The sequence below is a fragment of the Castanea sativa genome, chromosome 3, assembly GCF_040712315.1.
Source record: "Castanea sativa cultivar Marrone di Chiusa Pesio chromosome 3, ASM4071231v1".
NCBI lineage: Eukaryota > Viridiplantae > Streptophyta > Magnoliopsida > Fagales > Fagaceae > Castanea > Castanea sativa.
In genome coordinates, this window is record NC_134015.1 from 54649991 (window position 1) to 54661817 (window position 11827).

Sequence of the window (11827 nt, forward strand, 5' to 3'; positions counted from 1 at the left end):
AAAGAAAAATAATGATCGTGTATATATATATTTAAGAGTCAAGATATTTCAAAAGATTCTAGTTTGACTTTGATAACAATGACAACTATCACGCAATCGAATGATAACTCAAAGGAAGATTATAATTCCGCTCAAAAGTCACGTTTTATTTTTCTCTCCCTTATATGTTTTTGTTTCTAAAAAATAAAAGAAAATGATAAGGGGCTCCTTTTCAAAAAAAAAAAAAAGGGCCAGTTTTATTAAATTTATACATTAAAAAAAAAGTTTTCCATCGATGTAGTAACAAAATAAATTTTCTTTTCTTTTTCTTTTTCTTTTTTAGTGCTTATGAGCTCCAACAAGGCAAAAACAACTCCCAAAAAAAAAAAAAAAAAAAAAAAGCTCATCAAAGCAAATAGCCACAATAATCGCACAGAGAGAAAAGAAAGGGATCAAGAAACCACACCTCAGCCGATTCCCACTCGTTTGTGAGTGAAAGGTGGAGCCACCAACGGACCCAAGGATGAAGGGATGAGATGGGCATTGGGACTTGGGAGACACAGAGAGCTCTCAACTAAGACAACTATTTGGTAAAACTTTTTTTTTTTTTGGGTTTCTGTTAATACTTACAGCTTTCTCAAAGATTGCATCTTTCATCTCATTGAGTGCCTCTTGTTGCTTCTTTCATATAGTTCTTATCAAGTGCTTTCATGGGTATCTGGGTTCAATACCAATTAAAAAATTATCAAGCTGATGAGTAGCTTTCATTTCATCAATAATCCAAAAAAAAAAAAAAAGGTGAGGACACAATGGGGTCAAACTGAATGCTAATTGCTCAATTGGGTTGTTGAGATAATTTTTAGGAAGAGAGAAAAAAAAAATTCCTGAGAAAAAACAGTCACTTTCACATATATTGTATTTTTGTTTTGTTAACTGGTTGTGATAATTTTTTTAATAGAAAGGTCTAATTTTGGTACATGTTCCAAGTTTTGTACACACCAATAGTATAGTTGATTTCATTTTCTTTGAAAATTTGAAGTTCTAAGTCTGGGAAATTGGTTTGGCCCTGGTTCTCACATGTACAGATGTGGCAAAATTAATTTTTAACCATCTTTAAATGGTTCTGTAACAATGTTTGTTAATTACTTATATTGTACAGGAGCTATTTTTTTTAGGTTCATTTTCTTCATGGCAATCAGTTTGTTCCAGATTTATAGTGGGTTGTCTTCATTAAAGGTTTTCGATAGAATAGTTGTTCTAGATTACTCCATCATCTGGGTGGACCTGGCTTCCAAACCCACTTAGGCTTGTAAGAGGTTTATCATCTGTTTGGACCAAATAATGTAGGAAAATGCTAGAGCTACAAACTATTTAACAACACTTTTTGCAAATTGCTGATATGGTGAGTTGTTATTGGTAAGTGAAAAGGTGGTTAGTTGTGTACCTAGATGAGAACCCTTAAAAATTGGCTATAGCATTACTCAATAATGTATATTGGAGTTCATTTGGTAACCAAAGTTGTCAATATATAGAATTGGAAAATATAGCTGTTGTCAATTATGGTGAGTTAGGAAGGTTTGGCTCATCAAATTATAGCTATCTTGAATTTATATTTTATATGTATTTACAATTATGTGACACTGGCTACTGTGATTTTATAGTTTATACACAACAATTGCAATGTGATGTGATACTTTATAATGATTATCAAAATGTCATGGTAGCAATCAACATTCTTTCAGGATATGCCATGCTTTAAAGGGGAGTTTGGCGATCTTCCAAAATTGGGACTTCACTACCTTGTCTAAATAACTAAATTAATCATGTCAATGTTCAGCCACATAAATTTGGAAGAGATTAAAAACGAGGAGAGAAATATGTACAAATTTCTAGGAGGGTGCATTGATCTTCTGTGCCTATCTTCATTTTAAAAGCTTAGGATTCCTGCACATTTAGCAGTCAAAAACTAGGCCCATGCTTATCAGTCATTTGCATGTCAGCAAGTATGTTCTGCTTGACTATGATAGCTTTGTCTTTTCTCAAAAGGAAAATCACCATATTCTTGACAAATACATACACACTTCAACGTTCTTTTCCTTGTCCTGTTTTCTTCCCACCTCAAGTAACAGTTTCTTGTTGACCTTCGTTATCAGTGTACATGGTTATGGAACTGATTGCTTGCATTCTTTTACAGGTTTCTTTAATTTCATAATGAACCCTATAATAGAGAGACATTCCTTTTTGGAGATGTCTTTTCTTCTCAAGTCTGTGGACTGTCAGAGCCAGATTTATGTAATTCAGAGTGAATTACTATCTTACTGACAACTTTGACCCCGAGGAGCTACGTCTGCAATAGATCAGTTAAATTGTAATGGATAACCGCATTGCAGAAAATCCATCTCCAACTCGAGCCAAATGGAGAAAAGTGGCATATGGAGGGATGCAACCTGGGTTTGATGACAATCACACTGATGAGTGTTTCCTTGAAGGTATGGTCATGAATGCCAATGTTGTAAAACGGGACATGCTGAAAGTGATGCAAGATGCAATTTCTATCTCTCAATATCTATGCATTGTTGTTCTTGTCGGTTTGGTTTGGACATATACCCTCAGATCAACTCTTGATGAAAGTTCCCTCTTGTATCTTGATGTGAGCCTTCTTGGATCAGGTTTTCTAGTTCTCCTTTTAACCGAAGAAATGCTTTCCCTTAATCTTCTCTTGCATTATTTACTCAATGTTTTCTTTTTTACAACTGGGTTATATGTTTTGGCTCCTATCTACCAAACTCTGACAAGATCCATTAGCTCAGATACCATTTGGGCAGTAACTGTTTCACTTGTCATACTTCATCTATTCCTTCACGACTATTCAGGATCAACCATGACAGCTCCTGGAGCTCTGAAAAATCCAACCTTGACCAGTTCTATATCTTTAAATGCTTCTGTAGTAGCATCAGTTTTCATTGCGTCTCGCCTTCCATCAAGGCTACAAGTTTTTGCTATCATGCTATTCTCCTTGCAGGTCTTCCTTTTTGCTCCACTGGTCACTTACTGTATCAAGAAGTATTCCTTCCACTTGCACCTTTGCTTTTCTTTCAGTTTGATGGCTGTGACCTTGGCTTTTGTTTATACACTGCACCGGTTACTTTTTGCTCTCCTGTTGGGATTATTGGTTTTTGTGACTGTGGTGTGTCCTTATTGGCTTATACGGATGCAGGAATACAAGTTTGAGATCAATGGCCCTTGGGATGAGGCTAAGCTTTGTTTTGATATTACAGATTAAGATAATTAGTGCCAACCGTGGATGTTTGACGGGAGCTTTTGAAGATTAATTGTAAAACCAAATGGTTTAATGGCTTATCCTTGCCTCTTCTCTCCATTTCAAGTTTGACGATTAGATCTAGTCAACCTCTTTTCCAATATCAATTTCTGCATTCTCATCATGCAGATGCATTTTTCATTAAATCAGTCTTGTGCAGTTGTACAATTAGATCTTTGTAAGCATAAATATAAATTTTCATTTTCATATATTTGGGAGAAAGAAGTACATACTATTTTCCCCAAGTTTTATGAATGCTCTAAAGCTTTATTTAAATGGATATTTGAAATGAACTCCAGGAGGCCTCCAAGAAGGAAGAGCAAAGAAGGAAAAGAGATCTATCAAATCTCTCTTTGATGACTATAATTTTATTTGGCACACATACACTTTTCTTTCTTTCTTTCTTTGTTTTTGTTGTTGTTGTTGTTGTTGTTGTTGTTGTTGTTTTTTTTTTTTTTTTTTTTTAAAATTTTAATTTTTATCATTTTTAGTCCTATATAAAAGGCCACACTTCCCCCCCACCTATGGGCATGAGAACCACATATCATCCGAGGGGCAATTTGGATACCTGCTTTCTTTCCTTGACTCTTTAACTTTTTTTGTTTTTTTTTTTTGAGAAGCCAGCCCACAAGGAAGGGCCAAATTTATTCATTAGTATGGTCAAGATCATAATTGTAAACGTCTACAATGTCCAGAGGAACTTCCTCCATCCAAACTAACAGAGGATTACAAATTGATCTTCGAGCTAAGTGGTGAGCAACACTATAACCCATATGCTTAATATGAAAAAAAAGAAATACTACTAGAAGAGCATGAAAGAGCATGGATATCTCTCAAAATGTGACCAAGGTCCGATGAAAGGAGTGATTTCTCCTTGGCTCTTAACTTAAATTGCTGTTTTATTTGATGTCACACATTTGGTGCCCTTCCAAGCTGCCAACTGACTTGCAGCATGGCTCCCAAAAAAATATTTGGCTAATATATTATGCTAATTGTATTTCAGTTAATGATCAAATTGGAGGATTATTGCCTGATCTAAGTGGACTCCCAATAAAAAGCATCGAATGGCCATGTAGTATACATCTCTAGCAATCCCTCCTATAAGAATCTCTATTTAACCGATTTTATAAATTAAAGCCTAACAGCATTGTTGGTTTAGTAGTCCCCGAGTCTGAAGTGGTCGCATTTAGTTCTTAAAATCATATGGCCAAACTAAAAACTAACACATTTAACTCCATAATGACCAAAAACAATTACTTTTAGGGACAAAACTGATCATTTCAAGTTTTGTAGAGACTAAAATTGATCGCTTTGTAGAGACTTAAAGTAACAACATCATCACTCCCAAGTACTAAAAACAATAACTTTTAAGTTTGTTAGAGGCTAAAATTGATCACTTTGTAGGACTAAAAACAATCACATATTAAGTTTGTTAAGGATTGAAAGCGATAACATGATTGCTCATGAACTAAGGTTTAGGGGGTATCACTATATTTTGACCATGAATTATTTACACCGATTGATTGTCTACTCTTTTTTCTGTCTACTCAATTCAACCACAAATCTTCAATTTTTCTAATCACTCCATTTGGTAAATATGTTGTTCAGATCAACTATTTCTACTGCCCACTAAAATCACTAACAAAAATTTAGTAACAAGAGAATAGTTTAATCCCACAGGGGTGTGTTACTGAAGCGAGATACATGGATGAGTACTAAACTAAACTTAAAAAAGGAAGAAGCATATTACAACAGTCTCTTAATATGCAATATGATGTAATTATCCAATAAATATCATTGCTTCTCATCCAGTATTAAATTTTAACTATAAATATATTGCACAAACTTAGGATGGAAGATATCATCCAAGTGTGTGCTTCTAACAACAAATATTGGGTTGAAATGTCCTGAACCACTTTGATTATACCATAGCCTAGCCATATTGGCTTTCGACAGAACCGAATTTTGGGTCTTAGTATTGCAATAGTCCATCCATTTACACCAGCAACAGTTGCCAAGGTTAATTATCTGTTTCAGGAATTGAAAACTAATAATGTATCATATATATGAGAGGACAATCCATAGGGACTTGAAGACAAAATTTTCAATACAAATGTGATTTTGGGTAACTATCACTGCCATATGTAGTTTTATTTACAGCTCATGTTACTAAGAGGGAGCAAGGGATGGCACATTTGGGCTGCTATTAGTATCCTTGACGCCCAAAGATGAGGAGGCAGCAAAAACAACCCTACAGACCTAAAGTTAATGTATAATTTGTATAGAACATTTGAAATCACAAGGGCAGTGCCTTGTTTGACGGAGCCAGCACCATTCCTTCTGTGATTAATGTTGGGGCACTCATGCTGTGCTAATGCTATATGTCACTGGCTGGTGGTTGCCTCCGATTGTTCATCAAAATTTAACCATTGGAAAAAAATTCTTAGGGGATTAGTAGCTTGATCCAAGTTCTCCAGTCATTCCATCTGAGGATAAAAGGTTATAGATAACTCATGGATCTCAGTTTGGTTGCTGCAAAAAACAATGGTAGCATTTATAAGAATCAGATAGTATTTCCACTACAAGTAACCTTTCAACTAAAAAGAAAACAATATTGACAAAGAAAAATAAAAAGAATAAAAGGAACAAGGTCATTTCAATCCTCTATTCATGCATGCAAGTTTCTATGTCAACCTCATAGAATTACTCTGTAAATGTAGGTATATGTTACTATATTTCATCCTAGGTTTATATAGGTAAAAGATTCATTACAATAAGAAGGCAACATAATGAGTTGAATGGTTAGGTTTTCAAGAGACTTCAAACCTCAGCTTGATTCTGAACATCAGAAGATTTTACTGTAGAAACATCTCAGCAGGCTGGGAAAAGGTGTATTATAGCAACTGCCCTGGATCTGAAGTCTTAACTTTACAAGGATTCCATTACTAAGAGCACTACCAAAGACACTCATATAATAGCTTAGATCTTCAATCTCCAAATGTTTGGTGTTTTTTAAAGAATAGAAGGCTCAGTCAATGAAGTGCATAACAAAATAGATTACATACTAAAGACAAGTCTCAAGGTGTTCCAAGATCATCATTAAACTTAGCACTGACAAATGGTCACCATTTGACATTTAACTGAGAAAAGACAGATAACTGAGAGAAATATAAACCAAAATGAAGCCTATTTGCAATATTTGTCATGTTAGATAGGACTCTCTGTAATTCTGTTGAAACAGCCTCTGTACATAAAGTTTCTTGTTTTTCAATAAAATTAATTATTTGTTGAAAAAAAAAATCGAGTTCGATTACACCCTGCCACATTCTTCTGAAATGTACAAGGAAATCACATCAAATTCTACAAAGTAAATTTATGGAAAGACCCTCTGAAGTCAGAAGTTCAGAGGAAAAAAAAAAAAAAACAAAGAGGGGGGGAGCAGGATTGGCAGACACCTCAACTTGCATCATTCTTAGATAACACAAATTTTAATTTTTGGTAGGCTGCTTATGTAGCATATAGCAAAATTTGAAAGGTAACAAGGTTGAAGCCTCCACCCCCCCACCCCCCCTCTCTCTTTACTAGTATTTCCAGCAGGCTCCAATCAACAAAAAGGTACACTTTACGTTCAAAGGCTGCAAGAAGCACGCAAGAGAGAAATCAGTTCTTAACCAATGTACTAGAAAACTTTACCTGGGGATATAAATGCTCATCAAACATATTAACAGCACTAGACCCAGATGTGGAAGCCCAACCATGCTGAGTAGTCTCATACCCTGGTCTAGAAGTTCCAAAATTTCCACTAACATGATATTCCAAAGGGTCTTCTTGTTGGTTCATCTGTGCTGCTGGTTGGAATTTAGTATCATTCAGCAAATTGACATTGTATGGGAGGTAAGGATATTGCCCACCCAGTTGTAGCCTCAGAGGGGCATTTCTAGTTAACTGACTCAGCAAGCCATGTTCTTGCCCAGAATTAGGAATCTCTGAATTTTTACCAGTGCCAAAGTAACCAGAATAACTCCCAAGGGAGGAACTTGCAGAGCACTCCACATCTCTATAAAAAAGAAATTTAATCTAATGAGTTAGTTGACTACACTTATTGGTTATTAAGGCATCAGTCATGAATTCTTCCATGAAATACCATCATACATTGTGTTGAAACTTTCACCCTATCATATGCTAAGAACAATTATGTCTAGTTTGCAGAATGCTTCTCATGAAATTATATCTCATCCAAAAATGAGACATGACCTCCTCTCTCTTTTAGCTGCTTAAGAGAAAGAATAACCATTTCATATCTGGATGGAGTAGCATGAAGAATGCTTTTTAGGAGAACACTCACCTATGGGGAAGCAAGTTTGGGTCCTCGGGAAACATTATTTGCCGGCTGTCATTATTAGGAAGCCACGATAAAGGTTGGAGCTGTTGTTCAGCACCTATTCTAAAGGGTATATGCATCCCATTTTGGAACTGCAAGATAAAGCTGTTTAGATTACAGACTATGACCATACCAAGGAAAGGAAACACATCAGGAAATATTCACACCGGTTAAAATCATTCTTTACCTGACTACTGCATTCCAATGACAAAAGTTGCTGCTTTTGTAGATTTTCCTGCTAGAAAAAGGTAAAGGGATTAATGTCTATAGAACTGTTGATAATAAAAAAGAGGTATTGTGGCATGTTAATGTCTATGACTGGCTCTTGTTACTTGGCTCCTCATTAATTGAAGTCATGCACACTCTCTAGCCTCTAGATGTGGCATTATATCATTTTTCTTATCCTTTTCAGCAATTTCCTAAGTAATAAAAATTTATTTAGGGTACCAAGTCCTTCATGTAACTCCTTGGGTCCTTTATTCCATCCAAATTAGACAAGAAATAAACAAGACATTCTTCTCATTACTGATAATATTGTAGATGTAGATAGTCCAACTCATGTATATACTCTTATAAATATGGTTTCAGCACAAATTATAACCAAATAAAATTTAAATTACATTTTCTTTTAGGAAATTTACAAATTACCTCCATGTGGTTTAGAGGTTTTTCAAATTGCCGTCTTGAATTTTGAAAACTTACACTCCACCTTCCCGTGCTTTAGACTAAATTGCAACATTGTATTTCTCATCGACATTAACATGAAAATGGCAAAAATGCCCCTTACTTTTATTTAATTGGCAATTCATGGGTGTCTTGATGTTAATGGGTTCAAGCCATGTGGTTGGGGTGATTTTGGAAGCCATGGTGTATTGGTCATGAGTTCTTTGGGCTGCATGATGGGTTTGGGGTAGATTTCATCATTGCTGGTTGTATTGAAATTGGAAAAGGGTTTGGTTGGGGGGGGGGGAGGGGGGTGTTTGAAAATGAGTTTCAGGGATAGTGGGGTTTGGGTACAATGTTTGGAAATGAATTATGATTTTTCTAAATTTCTATTGCAGGGAAGTAGTAACTTGGGGAATGAGGTATTTTGTCATTTTTTTTTCATTCCCAATTTGGATGGAAAATATGGTATTGCAACTTGCAATTAGTCTAATCCACAAGAAGGTATTCTGTAAGCTTCAAAAATCAGGGAAGTAATGTGTAGGACCATAAACCACAGGATGGTAATTTGTAATTTCCCCCTTGTCATAACCAAGACATCACAAAAGCACTTAGTCAATTTCAAGAATTTTGAGCAATTGGTCTATGTAATACCAACTGGCAGCCATTGCATTTGAAGAGTATGATCTCAACATATCACAAATTAAAGAAAGTTTCCTCAACTGACACCAGCAAGAGGAATAAAAGGCATACCTTATGTGTTCGAATTTGGTTAAGTGATTCCCTAAGTGAATCTTCCATTTGCCCCAAATGTTCTACACTGTTGATCTTATCAGGAGTAGTCCAATAGCTGCAGAAATAAAAATAAATGTGACCAATAGTTACAGTGTAAATTATATAAAATAAAATAAAAAAACCAAACTGCTTAATTCTGTAAGCAAAAAATTTCAGGCATTCACCTGAGTCTTTTGTTTATTTCAGCAAGTTGAGTCTCTAATGACCTCGCTTGGTTAGTCAGATCCTAACAAAACCAAATTAGGAAAATATAACATGTCAGCAGCATAAAAATTCATGAGCAAGAGTTCTAAATGATAATAAATAACATTTTAATGTTTGGTTTGCAGGCATACCTCGATTGTCTGGGTACTGAAACAAGAAGAAAAGAAAAAAAGCAATTAATTTAATTTTACATTTCTGACAAAACAATGTAAATATAATAAATTCTACTTGGAATAAATTTACTACATCATTAAATACCTTGTACCAAGAAATTCTTGTATATTCACGTCATGGTCCAACTTCTTAAAAGTTTTCTTCAGTGCCTAAACTCTCAAAAAGAAAACAAAAAATTATGTAACAGACAAGGGTGATGATATACATACACTAAATTCAAACAGGAATAGGTAGATAGAATATATATATTTTTGATGGAGGATGGGTTGCAAGACAGGACTTACTTCAAGGCTTTCCAACTTCCTGTTCCAGTTCAGCGAAAAGGGTTCAATCAGAATGTCATGTTTATATAGCTCAAGTGCATGAAATGAAAAATGTGACTTGTCTAGTGAGAAAAAGTGAATGTACCTTTTTGCCCTTTCTTGTGGTGTTAGTTGTGCAAATTTTGCAATGACCTCTTCAATGCTACTAAACGCACCCAAAACAGAAAAAGGAAAGACAAGTCTTTAATCAAGAAGTAGTAGTAGAAACAACAACAACAACGATGATGGTAAATATTTCTTTTATTATGCTGTAGACATACAATGACCTTTGATTAAAATTTCCCACATCAAGTAGATATTTAAGTAGTCTTAATTTATCCTTAAATACTTTTCTTCCTTTATCTAATCTGATATTGACTAATAAAATTAAGCAATTTAGCGACCGACCTAATCTATTATAGTGAATCAATGAACCCTCCTACGTTTCCTAGTTAAACAACTTATGTTACTAGATTTGGATAGTTTACAGATTTAATGAGCTGAAGTTATACTAAGAACCACTGGTTGGTGCTATCTAATTGTTTAAATAGGCAACCAAGAAAACCCAACCTGAGGCAAGGCCATCAACTGATTCTGTAATATGTAAAAAAATGGAAATATGAACAAAGATACCTGCGCATTCCCCTGCATATTGAAGGCTTGCCACTTGGTGAGAACATGAGAAGAACAATGTCTATGTCACATAGTATGGATAACTCATTAGCCTTTTTCATGATGCCATGCTTCCTTTTCGCATAGGTCGCTTGACGACCATTTGTATTCTCCAACCTCTTTATCTTTAGCTTTACCCTTCCCATTCTGCACAATACAACCACAAATCTCACTCTAGATTAATCCCCCTATAAGGGTCAGTTTGGTTAGGCGTTTTGGGAGCGTTTTAAAACTCAAAGCTCTATTTTGCAACCACAACTCCTCGTAGCTTTTTTACAAACGCTCATTTTGGACTCAAAACACAGTTTCCAAACAACTTATACAAATTTATAAAACACTACCTAGAAAATCATCATGATTGTTGCTCATAGTACATTGTCATCTCCCAATTTCAAAAACAAACTTCACACTCATAAACTTTCAGCATCCATTACCAAAGCATTAAACAACTTCACAAAGAAACTATACACACACACACACACACACACACACACACACACACACACACACACACATTAAAAGAATTTCAAAAAGCCATAATTTTTATTAAGTTTCTTCAAAACCCAATTAGCCAAATTCACTATTCTGCGGTTAACAATTCAAAAAGATTGAAACTTGCATAACCCCAGATAAAAAAGAACCATAATTGACAAGACCCTTTTAAGCATTATAGCAAGAAATCATAACCAGAAAAGTTAAGACGTAAAAGAACATATCTACTTCAACATTCAAAGTTTCAAACACCTTAGACATTAACATAGTTTGCAAGAAAAGAAAAAAACAGAAAAGTACCCAGACGAGGAAGCTGAAGCGATTTGCAAAATCCCAAACGTCTGGAAATGTGGTGGGAGAGAGATTCAAATGCAAGAGAGAAAGTGAGAAAGAAAACAAACAATGAAAGAAAGAAAGAGAGAGAGAGATAAATGGGGTTTAGAACCTTTAGATATGTGTCAGCTTACATATAGGCTAAGCTAACACGACCGGGTGACCGGCAAAATCGGTCATAGCAGCAAGCGTGAGAATCGGGATCATCAGAAAAACCGTAAACCAACCAAACAAACTCAATCATTTTGTACCCTTCGCGCCATTACACTGTACCTGAGAGGCACACAGTTTTTGTGTGAACACACGTTGTACCTTTTTTTGTCTTTGGCTGAAAATTCGGTTTTTCTTGTTTTGGAATGGAAAGTCCTATTTTGCCCATGTCTTTTTTTTTTTTTAATCAAATTTAGAAATAGCTAAAATGGGTTATGGTTGTCATTGAAGAAAAGAAAAGAAAGACAATTGAAGGTTTTGGATTGTTTTGCAAGTTAGAGGTGGTAATGGAATGGATTAATC

The 11827-nt window shown here is 35.1% G+C and overlaps 2 protein-coding genes across 7 annotated transcripts; one reads left to right on the plus strand and one right to left on the minus strand.

The window, feature by feature from the left end:
• Window positions 1-284: 284 nt before the first annotated feature.
• Window positions 285-3596, plus strand: LOC142627157 (phosphatidylinositol N-acetylglucosaminyltransferase subunit C-like). The gene is made up of 2 exons (XM_075800959.1): window positions 285-569; window positions 2174-3596. Exon 2 carries the CDS (start codon window positions 2351-2353, stop codon window positions 3260-3262), a length of 912 nt encoding a protein of 303 aa, XP_075657074.1. The 5' UTR covers window positions 285-569; window positions 2174-2350; the 3' UTR covers window positions 3263-3596.
• Window positions 3597-5344: 1748 nt separating this feature from the next.
• Window positions 5345-11594, minus strand: LOC142627299 (agamous-like MADS-box protein AGL30). 6 transcript variants are annotated; one of them, XM_075801125.1, is made up of 13 exons: window positions 11427-11594; window positions 11282-11322; window positions 10451-10636; window positions 9924-9983; window positions 9800-9818; window positions 9600-9664; window positions 9473-9488; window positions 9302-9363; window positions 9096-9192; window positions 7867-7917; window positions 7644-7771; window positions 6992-7355; window positions 5345-5830 (listed from the first exon to the last, which is right to left on the minus strand). In XM_075801125.1, the coding sequence occupies exons 3-13, from the start codon at window positions 10633-10635 to the stop codon at window positions 5819-5821; spliced, it is 1059 nt and encodes a 352-aa protein (XP_075657240.1). In that variant the 5' UTR covers window position 10636; window positions 11282-11322; window positions 11427-11594; the 3' UTR covers window positions 5345-5818. The 6 variants fall into 6 exon arrangements, with proteins under 6 accessions (XP_075657240.1, XP_075657241.1, XP_075657242.1 ...); XM_075801126.1 differs by having other exon boundaries at window positions 11449-11591; XM_075801127.1 differs by lacking the exon at window positions 11282-11322.
• Window positions 11595-11827: the final 233 nt, after the last annotated feature.